Source organism: Pelecanus crispus, chromosome 3 (genome assembly GCF_030463565.1).
Source record: "Pelecanus crispus isolate bPelCri1 chromosome 3, bPelCri1.pri, whole genome shotgun sequence".
In the NCBI taxonomy this organism is placed as follows: domain Eukaryota; kingdom Metazoa; phylum Chordata; class Aves; order Pelecaniformes; family Pelecanidae; genus Pelecanus; species Pelecanus crispus.
The window spans coordinates 93,213,503-93,230,030 of record NC_134645.1 but is presented as its reverse complement, the minus strand read 5'-3'; the positions used below and the strand labels follow the sequence as shown (position 1 = coordinate 93,230,030).

General features: G+C 40.2%; 1 protein-coding gene across 1 annotated transcript in view; it reads right to left on the bottom strand.

The window, feature by feature from the left end:
• Positions 1–485: 485 nt before the first annotated feature.
• ME1 (malic enzyme 1) overlaps positions 486–16,528 on the bottom strand; it is a 184,766-nt gene continuing 168,723 nt past the window's right edge. Inside the window, exons 10-14 of the mRNA XM_075707463.1 lie at positions 16,136–16,241; positions 12,925–13,067; positions 10,160–10,333; positions 2,898–2,996; positions 486–644 (exon numbers count right to left, since the gene is read on the bottom strand). Of these exons, the coding sequence (XP_075563578.1) occupies positions 486–644; positions 2,898–2,996; positions 10,160–10,333; positions 12,925–13,067; positions 16,136–16,241 (681 nt within the window). The remainder of the gene's footprint in view (positions 645–2,897; positions 2,997–10,159; positions 10,334–12,924; positions 13,068–16,135; positions 16,242–16,528) is intronic.

The following is a 16,528-nucleotide window of genomic DNA, read 5'->3' as shown; positions in this document are numbered from 1 at the left end:
ATATTCTAAACTTGCTGCCCTTTAAAGTGGATTTGGGCTTTTTAAAATTATTTTTAAATAATAGCGTGACAATTTATGCAAATTACATTGTGACCTGTAATGGGTTAACAGTTGTCATATGTATTTCTTAATTTTCCATGGTGCCATTTGTCTGCTTAAGTTCTAATTGACACTTGTGACAAAACTCTGAACTCAAGGTAGAATCCCTTATTTTGATAACAAAAACATATCAGACTGTAGCGTAGGATATCTCATGTAAAATAATAATAAAAAAACCCCAACAACACAAATACATTTCTCAGATTAATTTTTATTTTCTCATGTATAATTAATTTGATTTCTCAATCTCAGTTTCTAACCACATATTACAATTTAGAAAAAGTTTTCTGCATCTTAAAAAATTAGCTATTCTTATGCTTACTAGGCAGAAATGTTCTGAACATTTTAAATGTTTTTTAACTGCTGCTAGTTTGTTCATTAAATATTTACAGTTTCACTTTCATGGCTTCTTCAGGCCAGGTGTAGGAGTCAGCCACAAAGCTGTTGTAATCAGTACTGTAAACCTGAGAGCGGATGAAGGCTTCTAGGTCCTTGGGCTGAGGATAGATGGAGGCAGTGTTATTCCTGTAGGCTGCTTCTGCGATCTGGAAAGATGCATTAAAATCCTAATTAGTGCTGATAAACTATTTGAGTACATTTAACAGGATTTAAAAGCAGGAATTAGTTCAAAATCAAGGTAAGACTTCATCTTCTTCGGTGCTGACAGTCACCTATATTCACACTGGATTCGGGCTAGCACACAGCGAATAAGACCAGGAACAGGATGATCTTTGCATTTAAGTGAGTCTAACTCATGCTACTTTTCAACAGGATTACGTGTCTTTGCTGTTACAAATGCAGTGCTCCTCCATGTCCAGTAATATCTTAGCTTTTATGTGCAGCGGCAGATAAAACATCCCACAAACCCCAAGCACTGAGATACAATTTCTGATTTTCTTTCATCACATTACCCTTGTTTACCATCTTCTCCAAAGCACTGTAAGAAAAGCGTGATTTGTTCAAAGCTCCATGCTCCCTGCATAGTAGAGAAGTTGATTATTTGTCATAGTTCGATAATATATTTCTTAAAGGTAAACTCATGATAAAAAATCAGTCCTACACAGTGCACAGGTTTAATTCTAGAGACGGTTGGGGGAAATATGAGTATTTGCTTGCTTTTTCCTCACTCAGACCATATCTAAGTGAATCAACTGTGCTTCACAATTGTAACTGCAACAAAAACAAAGTTTAGAAGGGGTTGGACCTCACTTAACACATCAAAGTAGCCTCTCGGGTCTGCAGAAGACCGACTTGAGAAACACGTATCTTTTGACTGGACATTCATCCATGAAACAAAATAAGTTTGACAGACTGGTTTTACACAGCAGCACCCTTTGGAAAGATCTGCTTCAAACTGTATTTGGCAAAGAGACAAATGCTCCTACATTGAATAAAAGGAAGATGGTCTCCCTCCTGCTCTCCTTAGCTGTCCCTTTAAAACATAAATGTTTTAGCTTGGTGAGAAGCTGAGACCCTGAGTGGAAAAGTTATTGTATTTAGACTTCCTTTCTAGGATTAATCTGAAGCCCAACCTGATGTGACTGAGAAGCACTTTGGGTGTTTATGGAAGAGCTCATCTTCAGGTCTGCATGCATAATTATCATGGTTGAATGAGGTCTGAATTTATACCTCATGTTTGGTATTCAAAAAAATTTTGAGAGTATTCCTCCCCTGGAAAAGGCAGAGGCCATCGCTAAACCTCTTGGGCTCTGTGAGCCAGAATAGGTATTTGCAGGAATAAAGTTTCAACAGAGAACAGGCAGAAAGAATCGTTTGGCGACATTTTCCCTTTCTGTACTTTATATAACACACACACACAAGTAGAGGAGAAGTTTCCGTGACTGTGTTGCTGCCAAATGCACAGGCAGTTTGATTTTGCCTGAGGAATCTAGGTAACATTTTGATGTCTACAGAACAGTTATTACTTGCCTAAGACGACGTGAACTGCAAGAAGGACTTTCTGGTTTCTTTTAATAAACAGAATGAGTGAAGCTAGGGGAACTGTTTCGTGCATGAGACCTCCCTGTTACTCTTTCAAAAGAATATGCAATAAGTGGAATTATTCACGGTATGAGGACCAAGAGAGAAAACAATAATTGGAGCAAAAAAGGTCACAGAAGACCAGCAAAATAACCTCCTAAAAATGCGGGGGGGGGGGGGGGGGGGGGGGGGGAACAAAAAACAGAACGAGGGAGGAACTGGGATAAATACTTTATTTGAAAGCTTCCTCTTCTTCCCTCCAGGGCAGCCAGATTTCTTGGGAAACTGCGGGTTTAGGTCAATTACTGAAAATCTATCTGCACCAACTCTGTATTTGCCAGGAAAAATCAACCAACCGAAAAACCTCCGACCTAAACCTGAGCCACAAACAAAAAGCACCCCCTGTAGTTAGTTATTTTGATGGGCCAGAGTAAGGATGGGCACAAAAGGGAATAGTGGCAGGACATAGGGTGACATTTACTCTCCTGACAGGCAACTGATAATCATGAAGGGCAAAAAGCCTTCAGCTGTGCAGCTCACAGGACTAAGCCTGAGGACCTGCTCCTAACCGGTGGACAGTACAGTCTGGGCTCTACAGACATAAAGACTTGCTATAGTTCCGTATCTTTCCTTCTTCTATTTGGATTAAATTTACATTTATGAATTTAAATTTAATTCTGAAACTGCTACTTGTCCAAGATTGATTAACGTAAACCAACTTCGACTTGTGTGAGGGTGTGTTGGTTGATCAAATCGAATGCTCAGTTATGTAGAGAGCATGGGAAGAAAAGAAGCCACAAAAGACTGAAATGACTTACCCTCACAGCAATTTTCAGCGACACGTGCTGAATAGTGACTAACGGAGGATACAGACGACCTTCCTGTAAATTCTCCTCTGAAACTTGCTGAGCTATTACCTAGAAATAAAGCAGACATGTTAAACTTGAAATGCAGATGCAGCTGTAGCTTTATTAGACAGTGATCTAGTCTTAAGCAAAGAAATGGTTCCGCTTTGGCAAATCATGCAGATACTGCTTAATTCACCTAGGCAGTGCTTTTTATAACCAGCCTTATCATTACGAGTGGCTACACAAGAGCTAGTAATTTAGGGAGTTATGCCCTTTTCTCACTCAGACAGTACGACTTATTCAAGTCTTGAATAAGTCTGTGACACACATAAACTAGCAAATAGTTCACTGTGAGATATTAATTCCAGCCATCAATTGTAGTTGGGTCAAAGACTTCTAAAATTAAAGAAGCACCTGTTATTCTGACAGTTGTCAAGTCATCCTGTGCAGAGAACAGAGCTGAAACCCTTAAGTGTAAAATGCTTTGAAAAAAATTACTGGTGGCTGAGCAGCTTTGTTGTGTGTCCAGCTCACACATCTAACCTGTATGAGATCATAAAAGTAAGTATGGTCAACCACAGAACAAAGTAAAATAAAGGTAAGATTATCCAGGCTCTTTTAAAGCCCTGCTGGTCACTGCAGTCAGATTTAGAAATAGAAGGTCTAATGCTAAATTCTGGTTTGCTGGGACATAAACACCAGGGCTGCTAGAAAAAGTCTGTCCATTCCACTTGAAGGCTGCAGTGGGTCTGTCATCTCAACCATACCAAGTAAATAAAGAAATTATTTTGCTCTTTGCTTGATTTTTCAGCAGACTGACCAGGGGAAACAAGGAACGATACAGGAGTTCTGATGCATGCCTGAGAAAAGCATCTCCTCTATGGCCTGAATATTCTTGCTTGGTCTTCCTAGCAAGACTGGAAGTGTTCTGTTGTCATCTCCAGCAATGAACAGATCGGGGAAGCCTAGCAAGCTGGAGAAGTTGTTTTTTACTGTTTACTCATTGGCCATATGAAAAACCTTCTCTTACCATGAGGTGTGAGGGCATTCTCCACAGAGTGAGGAGAGACACTGTTTGCACTGTCTGCTTATGGGCTTACTTCATGAACTTCCTCTATTCCTACAACAGGTACCGTTGAAGAAGCAAAGGGTCCTGGGGCTGCCTTTGGGCCTAATGATATTTCTGCTATCATTAGCTAAAATACTTGTCATTTGGGGATCTGAAATAGAAAATAGCCTTTCAGGGTGATCCAGATCGGGATTTGCTGAGCTTGAGTATCAGCTGCTGGCAGTTCTCTACCCTGTCTTCTACTTTGTAATCTCTGCAGTGGACTTGAAGGTTTCATTTCTTTAACTGCCCACTTTTGTACCTTCTAGGGAGCTGCTAGTTAGAACCAAATCTGAGTATCTTCTAAGCAAACTAAGCACAAAATTTGTATATTAAAAATGGTCTGACTTTATGCAGTTTTCAATAGCTAACATTCTCTACTACAATTCTCAAATCAATAAAAACATTAAGGCAGATTTGCATTAGCAGAATCCAAATTTCAAATTTCTCTGTCTTGCTTTGGGACAGAAAGGAAATGACTCTGGGGAGGCGATGTCACTTGCCCTTTGAACAGCTGGGAACATGTAACAGTCATAAGGAAAGGAGGTTCTTTGTACTGTGCAAGCTCATACTTCTTAAACCTGTTACGGTTTATAAGCAGTTTGCATTGACATTAGTACATTGGGCTGGCTCCTGGAGTGTATCCTTCCACTTAGTTTCATCCAAAAGGAAACCAGTCCCCCTCTCCTCCCAAGACCATGCCACACTGTGGACCAAGGTGGAGTATGTAGGGACACCAGGGAGATGCGCTCCAGAAGACCATTCTGATGTCAAATAGAAGAGTAATGTAGAGGCACCCTTAGTGTTCCCATCAGGAGAAATTATACATTTTTGTGCAAGTACAGCTTAGATAACAAAAGGTTAGAACCAAATCACTGACTGATCCAGGAGTGCGGGGATACTTCTGCGTGGTGTGACCCTGTAGGGGTATTCTGTGGATGGAAGGAAAACCCTGACCTGCATAGCGTCTGGTGGAGCCATGTATGACCCATCAAGAGGTTCTGAAAACACCAGGAAAGTCCAGGAAAAACTGTGAAATGAAACTGATAACATGGCCCAAAGAGAAAGCAAGAAGTGCACTTTTGAGGGACCGTACTAGGAAGGTACTTGAAACGAAGCACATACCGCTTACTACAGTTCCTGTTGCATGTAGGAAACAGGACCTTGTGTACGTTGCTTGCAAACAGCTAGGACTGCATCAGAAGAGATGCCTGGCTAGCATCAATTCACCCTTTCTGGCAGAAGTAGGTAAACAGTTTGAATTAAAGAGCAAACGGTATAGTAACTCCAGGTTCAAAGAGAAACAATGTTCTCTTCTGCAATCTACCCAGCATGCTGGTAGGTGTAGAAGGTTTTTCCATTCGGAGTGCAAATGCCAACAGGAGCAACAAGAGACTATACTCTTGTTGAGTATAATGAGTAAAGGAAAATTATTTGTTTACATTTTAATCCGATTTTGAGAAATACAGTGGAGATAAAAACCCACTAGGGGGAGCTAAGACAACGTAAAATCTAGTTTTTGCTTTCCATAATAGCAACTAGGTTATTTAAAAATTATACGGAGCCCTTTGATAAAACAGGATGTGCATCTGCATGTGTAAAGAGGAGCTTACAACGTGAGATTCCTGCTGTTAACAGTTTAAGGGGGCTCTGCAGGAAAGATGAAATCAACAGCAAGTTGCTGTTAGTGTAATGCATCACTGGGAAAAAAAAAAAAAAAGGTTCAGGAGTAGAGTACTTCTGTTTTGTGATGGGGTTGATAGAAAGCAAGCCACAAAACATTTGGGCAGTGCTCAAAGTGGGAGAGGTAGCAAGCTTAACTATATAGATGCCATGCTATTCCTTCTGATGTACTCCTGTAACAGCATTAAAAACTATGCAAAAACACAGAAACAAGCATTTCCAAAGAGAATGACACCTTCACGTGGTCTCTGAAAAACGCTCCTTGAGAACATCAGTTCAGTGGCAGGGGAAAAAATGAAGAATCAACACTTGGAATTATTAAGAAAATAAAACGTGACACAGAAAATGTAATTATACCAATGTATAAATCCACAATGTAACACCGCTTTGAACAAGTCTGCATTTTTGCTCCACCTACTTCAAACAAGAATGGGATAGAATCATGAGGGGTATAAAGAATAACAAGGATGATCAAAATGTTATTTTTTGTACAAGGAGACAAAAAATAATAAAATAGACCTGAGAGAAAAAAAGAGAAGACTGAAAGAAAATACAAAAGACAACTGAAGGTGAACATTTCTCATGGCACTATAGGGAACCCAAATAATCAGACAGCAGGAAATCATAAGAGGAGCATTTCTTTTTCCACAGAACTCATAATTAAATTGTGACACTAATTGCCAAAAGATGTTCAAATGTATAAACATGTTTAAAAAGCCACTAGGCTCATTTTTGAAAGAGAAATCCATACAGGGATAAAACTTCCAGCGCAGAAAGGCCATCTAGTACAGGCTGCCAGAAGCTGAGAAGCCATTTCAGCAGAAGGATCACTCTGTATTTTTCCCCTTCTTTATCCTCTTTTCCTCAGCTTCTGCTACTGATTGCTTTCACAGGAAGATACTGAGCTGTTTGGACCTTAGGTCCAACCCAGTATGGCTATTTTCATGTTTTAAATTTTATTTAATTCAAGTTTTTAATAGAGAAATTAGCTAAGCCTTATTGCAGAACCTAAATGAAAGGCAGCCAAGACAGGACAAATGGCACAAAGCAAGTGGGGGCATCTTGGCTCTTGGAGGACATATTCTCTATAATGAAAGGATTTAACAGGATTATTTCTGGAGTAACTTAACTGTAGGTCACACATGCCAAGAATATTTCATTAGATCATAATTCTCTGTCCCTTTTGTTGTGTTTGGTAGGACTTAGAAGAATAGGTAAGTCCCTTGTCATCACAGAGCAATTGCCTGCAATTAAGAGGTATTACAGCTTACAGTACCTTAGATTTATCATCCAAAATCAAAGTTACATTCTATTTTACTTGGCAGGAAGAAAAGAACACTGAAAGTAGAATTTGTTGTAGTTACAATAAGCTATTTGTGACTTTTATTAGATTTAATTAGAGAGGTGGCGAAGCAAGAAGACAGGAGGTGCAGGCATGCAGCCTGGGCTGCTTATTTTTTATACTTTCTTTTTTCAGGTAAGCTACTGCTACAATCTGAGGAGGTCCTTCCGTCTAAAATGCATGGTTTTGGTGCTTTAAATTTGGCAGCATCTTGGGTGCTTCCATTTCAGTCGGAGAATACTAACCACTATTCTAAAACCCACAAGAAACTATTTTGATTTAACCCTTCCATTAAAAAAGTCAAGAAAACAAAACAAAAAGCACTTTTGCCTTTGCTTTGTACTGTAATTTCAGCTAAGGGCCTATGCAGCCCTCCTGGCCTTCACACCCCTGACACCTCTTCTGGCAAAGACTCCTCTGAAATCCATCAGTTGTCGCCTCGCTCAGTAACTGGCTGTAGCTCGCCCAAGCCCCAGTCACACACTGCCTCTCACACAAGCAGGGAGACTAGATACGACTGCTCTTAGCTCCAGCCATAAGGCAAGTAGCTATCCATCGATCTTGCCGCCAATAGACTTTCTATGCAAGAAAAAAAATACATTTTTACATGTCAAACTTTTCTAGCGGTTTTACTAGAGGATGGCAATTACGTAGCAAAACCTTTGCCAAAAGTCAGGAGAGAACCTCTACCTTAAGAGAGAATTTAAAAGCTTCCTCGCAACTTTTGATACCATTTTACTTCTCTGACTGTTACATTTCTTTGTTTGGTTAGGTTTCTTTGTTCAGAACAGATTTTTGTCTGACTTAGTAGCCTGCCACTTGAAGCATTGTTCAATCCACATATGTGTCACCTTTCATCCATCAGCACTCTATATATAGGAACCATTTCACCCAAACCAAAATGAAGCAGCTTCTAGAATGAAATAAGACAACTGTTTAACACAGCAGTTTAGACCAGCAAGCGAGGATCACCCTATCCAACTGAAATTACAGGGAAGGATTTAAAGGGAGGATATAATTATCCAAAGACTTATGAGATGGATCATTGCCCTCCTAAGATGGTTAAAGCCAGTGGAGACAGTCTGGGATTTTTACTAATTTTAAAGATGGAAATTGTGAATATCTTTCTTACAGAGGGCAAGCTGCTGGCAAACTTTTTAAGATGCCATAGTACACACCTTAAAAAAAAAAACCCTTCAGAAATCCAGCAAGGGCAGCGTGCAAGTGCTCACCCTTTAAGAAAGCTTCATACCACATACTGCCAGTCATAGGATCAGGTTGCCTATCAGTTGCCTCCAAGTGATAGTAAAAGGCCATTTTTCTGCCCTTTAATCCAAGAAGAGGACACAAGGAGCAAGGATCCTGGAATGCAGTATCCCTCAGAGAAGCTGCAAGAGTTGAGTCAGGCATTCTCACTTCTGCTAATTGGTGCAACTTTGTTTTCTTCTCTCTCTTTTTTTTTTTTTTTTTTTTTTTTTTTAGTTATTCCATAATAGTTGCTAATTGCGTTGCTTTGAAGCTTCCTCTGTGTGCTACCTACACTAGCTGTGTATTTCCAAGCGTGCTTACACGGCTTCTTTGAAGACTGGGACACTGCACTTTCATGAAGTTCTGTGGATTGTAATTTATATGAACTGGACTGGATAGAAATTACCACTGAAGTGCATCTAGGTTCATTAGGGCTAACTTGGTAAACTGAGGCTAGCCTTCTTCCTTATTTCCATACCCTTTAAAAAAACACAAAAAGCATCAGGCTTTTAATAACTTTGCATAGACATCGTCAGACCATCACACACTGCTTAGGGCTCTCTAATCATTGTCTGTACTGGGCCTGGGCTCTCTCTGAGCAGGATGAGCTTGGAAGCACATTCCTGGGAGCAGAATAGCCAGGAGTTTGAGCATCACTGGATATCACATCACTCAACAGAAGGAAGCTGGGTCCTGTGAGGCTTATTACATTGCTCTTGGTGTCAGCCAAGAGCAGAACCAACAGAGGCAATGGAGGAGACAGGAACTCCAGGACAGGGCAGGAAGGTGATGAGATGGAAAGGGTCAGAGGAAGGAGTGGTAAGGGTGCTATGATGCTAGAGTGGATGAGGAGCAAAGATGCTGGACCCAGAAAAGCACAGAAAGTTACAATTTTCTTAAGCAAGAAACAGCTACAGAAAGATTGACTTACTGTCAAAAAAAAAAAAAAAAATTGTGTTAAGCATTTTATTTCAACCACTGCTGGTACTTTATTGTGTTTGAATAAGGGATTCTAAAATGTTAAAGGCCAGATTCTTTGCCCATACATGTTGAAGATACAATCCTGTGCATTTATGATGTCCTACTGTAAGACACTGGATGTCAGATGCTGAACAATCACTGGAAGTAGGTGGTGAATGACTCATAGAACAAAAAGTGTTTGCTCTCTGTTCATCTCTTGCCCACTGAGTGGAGATAAATGAGGAGAGATCACGTGTTGGATAATGTCAGAAAAGGTCATCAAAAATTGCCTGAAGACAGAAAAGAACCAATGCAGAAAAGGCTAAGAAAGAAAATGGGAAGAATAACATGGCAATTGTGTCAAACTGTGGTGCAAGGAACCACAAGGCAATGGAGCACTTTCACCAGCTGTTGATAAGGGAGGTTCACAAAAAATGATGCCAACAGCTCTACTCAAAAATAGCAAAAAGCTAAAAAGCAAAAAGAAATTCAAATAATTTTTGCAAGCAAAACACCCACAAAGATCACCCCAAAGCTACCAACATCAAAATATAGTTCCTTTCAATCTAAAAATCATACCTATGTGCATGTGAATGCAAACTGTACGTACGTGCATTTGCCTGTGATAATACGGTACTGAAGTCTTTCTCTTTTTTCCTTGCCAACAGAAGGTGAAGTTTATGTCAGATGACCTTTGGACCAAGTATTAACTTTTTAAAAATAACTTGTTCAAATAGGATTTATAAAACCCAACATACCTTGCAAATAAAGACTGTACACAGAAAGCACTGTTTTTCCTATTTAAAAGATAATGTTTAACTATTTCTGTTTAATTGTTCATTATTACCAAGTTACTAAATTAAGGAATTTAAATAATTTTTAATACAATACCTCAGCAGTTGTGAGGAACACATCCTCGCCAATATGTTTGAGTCCACATGAAATAACGCCAAGGGCAACTCCTGGGAACACATAGGAATTGTTACCCTGTCCAGGATAGAGAGTTTGTCCACTTGGAAGAGTGACAGGATCAAAAGGACTTCCACTGGCAAAAATGCCACGTCCCTACATTGTAACGAGAAAGCCAAAGAAAGCATGTTAGTTACGAGGATGCTGTTGAATTATTTCACACATTCCTTTAAATACCTACCACTGTGGAAGCTGGGTTATGTCTATTTAATATCTCTTCTGAGAGGGTGTTAGAGCTACTTAACTGAATATGTCTCAAGAGCGTCAGGATCCCAGAGATCACTGGCAATTCTCCGTGACTATCTGATGTCAGAGGGTAATAGCTGCCATATTCAGGTAAGAGCTATCAGCACAATTTAGAGGAGGAGAAAGTGAAAGCCAGCACTCGTTATCACTTTGTGCATCCATGCCAGAAGAAGGGTACATGGGAAGAAGGTATGCACCTGGAGCTGTAAAACTCAAACTGGACAATACTGTCATGGTAACAATGGGTGTTGCTGCTAGATTTTTTCCCAACAGCAGATCATCCACAAAAATGACATTAAGGCCACTAAATGTTGCACTCTTGGATGCGGCAATTTCTGAGGAGCTGTGGGGACAGGCAGAGCTCTCGGTTCCTCCCAATCTCCCCTAAGTGGGCCCCTGTGCCCTCTCCACAGCTCAACAGATGACAGAGGTGCAAGCTCTGTCCCAGGAACGTCATCCCACGGTGCAACCTGTGGCACGAGTTGGTGATGGGGCCTCCTCTTCTGGGACCTTGTGGCTCCCCTCATTGTAATACACTGAGCAGGGTGAGGGCACCAACTCAGGCACCGGCCTGTGATTATCCAACACCGATAAACCACTAGGATGTTTCCCAGAGGATTTTTGGGTAGTGCCAAGTAGCACTGTTGCCACCAGGGCCCAGGCACCGTGCGCAGACTGGTCCCAGCAGGCAGTACGGAAGTGCCAGCCTGTTTTGGGGAATTAGAGAATTTAGCTGTACAGGTACAAGTTACACTGTATCACTTGTCCTGTGGACAAGAGAAGTGGCTGTAACTCATTTTACGTTGTGGTTCACATGGGACCTCTAAATCTCTTCCCAGGACCCAACGACAGGCGTAGCTCCCTATTTGGCCTGGTGTCATGCAGTAGCACGAATGTTCAGACTTGTGACACCACTGGAGTACCAAGAGATGGGCTGTAAGGGAGCTGCAAATCTGATGGAGTCTCTGTTCCCCTGGGATGAGGAACACCCCGATGGGAGCAGATGCCGGCACCATCGAGTGCTGTTCAAGGGTGGCAGAAGAGGCACCTCAGAGGTGACCCACCTGCAGCACTACAATCCAGGTTCTCTCCAGACCATTCCTGATACACAGGGAGAGAAAAGTAATTTCTACAGCAGGCAATGCAGTTTTGGACTAATGAGGGGAGGGACTTTGCATGAGCTCTATGTCTGAAGCCCAAAGGCCCCTGGCTCTTGCCTTGCTGGGGAGGGAGCATCCTTAAATTTAAGCAGTAAATTTAGGTGGAGAAGAAAAGCCAGCCATTATTTATGCTAGCACTGCTGAAGTGACTGTCACTGTTAAATGCTTCAGAGGCGCTTTGTGTCAGAAATATCTATGCCTATTTTAGGGAACTGGAAACATGCATTTTAAAATATGCCACTTGCTATTCAGCTCTGCAGAAGAATATTCTATTTGGTTTGGTGTCACGCAGTATTATCATGGCTGGCTTATTATACTTTTGGTGACAGGTCAAATACTCCAGTGTGTCTTTTGCTCTGCCTACCAGATGTCGTTACCCACTATAACCGACCCTTCATGTAGGCCGCTTCCCTGGCTCTTGCACTGCGCTGTAATTGTGTACTCTGCAGTGGGGAACGGGCATGCTAAATTTGTCTTTTAAACACTGTGGAGCTGTCATTCAAACTGCCCTGTATTTGACAAGAAATCCAAACACAATCAAACTATGAAACACATACAGTCAAGTACCCATACATTTCAAATTCTAGACTGAATTACAGGATAACGTGTTTATTAGCACTTCTATAATACAATAATAAATAAGCAAGCACAGTTCTCTTAATTTTCACCTATGTTTCCATAATAGAAGTCTTTGTAAAAGGAGTCAATTACCCCAGTTCTTAATAAAGAATTATTTTAAAGATTCTATTTCCTGTATTGAAGTATTTTTTATCCTAAAAAGTATTTATAAAATCTCAAATGAAAAACATGCCACTGTGTGTCTATATTACACAAAGTGGTACAGTTCAAAAACAGGCATAAGGCTTTAATGATTCGTGGTTACTGATGCTTTGGTTGTAATGAAGACTATGAGTCTTGCCTGACACCAATAAAAGCTATTAAATGTTTTTATGAGGGTGCAAGCACGCATTGACTTCAGTGAAATTGTCTTGATAAGATCTGAAAAACCTGTTACTTAATTTAACTCATTTTACCTACACACAGAGACATGATTAGTACTTGCTACTCCACCTTCTGTCTTCCATTTTAAATTTAATTTCCAATTAACTTTTCTCATCATAGAATAGAATACTTTGGGTTGGAAAGGACCTTGAGAGGTCATCTAGCCCAACCCCCCCCTGCAGTGAGCAGGGATTGAACCTGTGACCTTGGCATTATTAGCACCACGCTCTAACCAACTGAGCTGCTACATATACTGGAGAAATGTTAATGTTTGGTTACCTCTGTGTATTTGTAGCACTGCTCAGCAGTGCATTCTGCTTTGCTGGTAGGATTGCTGAGAGCAAAAATAATAGGATGTTTGTTTAAAGCAGCCATATCCTGAAGAATTTGTTTAGTAAAAGCACCACCAATTGCAGCAACTCCTAAAGAAGAAAAACACACACATAACAAGCAGACAAATGCAATCAGTTCAAGGTAAGACATGCATGTCACTTTTAAAAGAACAGAGCTCCTTTTATTGCATACCTCCCTCTTTAAAATGGAGTTCAACCTTTTTCCTAACATGTGGTTAAAATAAAGTTTTGTATAAAAGATTTAGCAACAGTGAAACTTCAGTATTATTCCTAACATAATGCAGAACCTATTCACCCCTGTACAGTTTGGTGAATTTCTCACTTCACTTTTCTCAGGCCCTTTATATAAAATAGAAATGTATCACCTAACCTGCAGGTAAGTCCAATAAGGAGTCAAAGGTACAACTCTGTCTCCTAAAGTCTCATGCAACAGACTGGACAGTTGCTCCCAAATCCAGTGTGTCAGATTTCAATTTTTTCTGACATGATGAGTCTCTGCCTTCTACAGCTGATCATTCTGTCATATCCAGCCTCAGCCGATGACTCAATTTTGAGTCTAAGGCTTCCCTGACAGAAACAATTTTTTTTAATACATCCCTTTCCATCCCACCAGAGATGCTTTTCTATTCTCCATACTGTACTCACAACCAAAAAAGGGTGTGTGTGATGTTTTTGAGATGCCAATACACCTGTATTTCTGCCTAACCTACAAGAGTTGAGAATCCAAATATCAGGTCCTTGCTTTCCACGCCTTCAGTGAAAAACAGATAAACAGACCTTGGAGTAAACCTAAGGATCTTTATGTCCAGGGAGGCCCCTATCACTTGGCTTGTAGAGAAGGTAGCCTCCTCCTTGCTCAGAGCCCCCGGTGCCTGGCTCCCTGCTCTCCTTTCCACACAGCATCCAAGTTTCAAAAAACAGGGAAAAACCTGTTATTCCCTCTCTTGGGGGAGCAGGAATGAATTCAAACCTGGGCCAGGAGAAGGTCTCTCTTGGGTCAGTACTCTAACCTCTTGTCACTCATGCACAAATGAGCATCCCAACATTGCCCACTCTAAAAGGACAGCTTGGTGTCTGCCCAAGAAGAGCACAAGGTACTTGGAGGGAGGTGAAGGGGGTCCTCACCTCGCAGAGCTGGCTAGAAGGTCATAAATGCTCCAGGACTAATATTTCTTAAAGGTGTCTCAGAGTATTTTCTGACTGCTCCTACATGAGGCATGGTATCATCTTACAGAGACATCTTCAAGCACAGCCTTTGACCTCAACAGGGAGACGTGGGTGCCCCACTGAAATTCCCTGAAGTGCTTTAAATTGAGCTTTCCCAAGAGGTCTACTAAAAGCCCAAGTGCCCAATGCTGACAGGCTTTTTAGGTGCTGTTTAGGTGCTTAATGTGGGTCCAATAACATCTAAGACCCATTTGGTTTTGCATCTGGCCAAATCTCCTTTATTCTGATCCCTTGGTAACAAAAGAGGCAACTCCTCAATTGATGCAAATTGGTGACTTCTCTCAAAGTTTGAACATCTCTTGCTCACACATTTCTGTCACATACTACTATTTCTTTAAAAATCTGAGCTCTCTGTACTTCACCTTCTATGAATGGGCAAGAATGCTTAGATGCAAAAGCTCTGCTAGAGCAGCTGGGTCACTGTATGTTTGATGAACAGTTATGGCAGTCATGATTTTGACCCACTTGTATAAGAGCCTGTTATACACCTTAGCTTCTGGCTAAGTCTGCAGTTGCCAAATATTTAATGTCTTCTAAAACTGCTTCTCGACAGCCAATAGTCAGAATGACAACTATCTTCAGATATAAAGTTAAAACAAAATGCTCTGAACAATCTCAATTTTTTTTTTCATTTTAAAATTGCAATTTCTTGTATTTGGTCAAGCTAAACTAAGGCTTTTCCTTGAGCCATTGCAGGCAATGAAATGTATATGAGGATTCGCTGAGACAGAGTTAAGTAAAACATTGGGAGAAGGAGTATCAACATATTTCCCCATGACTCCTGCTGCCCAGGGGAAGATACTGAATGACTAATCCTCCAAACAAAAAAATCCCCAATACTAATTTTCATTGTTGTTTCTGTTGGAAGAGCCTTCATTACGCAGTATGGATAGGAGAATGTGACCTTGAGGGAAAGCACTGCGTAGATTGACACACAGTAAACATCCATATTTCATGACAGCAAACATTCCCTAAGCATCCACACACCTTTATCTAGATAAATATCATAGACCATTCAATCTGTTCTTCTGTTTCACTAGCTTTTTCAGCCTTGTATTCTACTAAATAAATTCTCTAGACTACTTGGTCTCTGTCCTGCAGTCATATCTTTATAGAACATAGAAAAAGATAAGCTTTATTTACCTCATTCATGACCATTGTCAAAAGCAGATTTTACTGACCAAGGACCATGTGGTCTAGGCATAGTCGAAAAGGTAGCTTTTAAAATGTAGGATAATTTTCACTGTGGCACTTCAGATTTTCCAGCATCTGATGAATGATTTTACTAGCCAGCTAGATTAATTTTCATGTCTTGCATATTAAAAAAATTATTTAAGAATACTTGCAGTTCATTCCTGAAATTGTCACTGAAATATAATAACCAAACTGCAGAGAGCTGAACAATCTTTTACTGAGATCCCAAATCCTGCAGGTTTTATAAAAGAAAAAGTCTTTGTAAAATCTGTGGTTTGGTCTGCACAAAGGACTGGTGGCTAAGGACCTAAATATGAGGGAAAAGAAGATTCAGCTACCACATGCTCATATGTGCACAGCTTTACATGTGCTTAGTTCAGTTTTCTCAGTCTCAGTTTGAGGTTATTTGTATTACACCATCTACAGTAAATCAGAAGTAATTTAGGAAGGTGATAAGGTTCTCCATCAGATGTTTAAACCAACTTGGATTATTCCCCCTGTAAAATAGATGGCTTGGAGTGAAAGCAGTGTTACATGCTTGGATAGTTACTATTTGTTCAGTTGCTTAATAGAGTCCATTATGCACCTAGTGTTTTCTAAAAACACACAAAGGTAAACTCTGTTCAGAGGAACTTGATCTTGTCTTCAGACAAAGCCACATCCCCATTTTTTTCCGACAAAGAATAAGGGCATTGCTTTAAAGTAAAAGAAATTACCTATTAGCACGGATGGTTTTATATCTTTAACAATATCTTCTAGACTTTTCATTTCACCATGTTCATGGGCAAAACGTTGTTTCTCAGACGTTAATGAGGCACGTCCCTGAGTAAGGAAAAAAAGAAAAAGGTATTTATTATAAGTTTAACGGAACCTAATATCCTGGGATAATCAGTTTACAAAGTACCTGGTTTAACATGTCCTATTTTCATTTCTACTTCTGTGTCTGTCACCAAATAACATATTAGACAAAGTTACACCGTGTACAGCTAACACTTAGGATAATTGAGGACTAATCTATTTCTCTAAGTAGTACATAAATTAAATTCAATATTTTTACTTTAAATTCATAACAGATGTAGAACACCACTGTATTAACAGTTATATGAAAG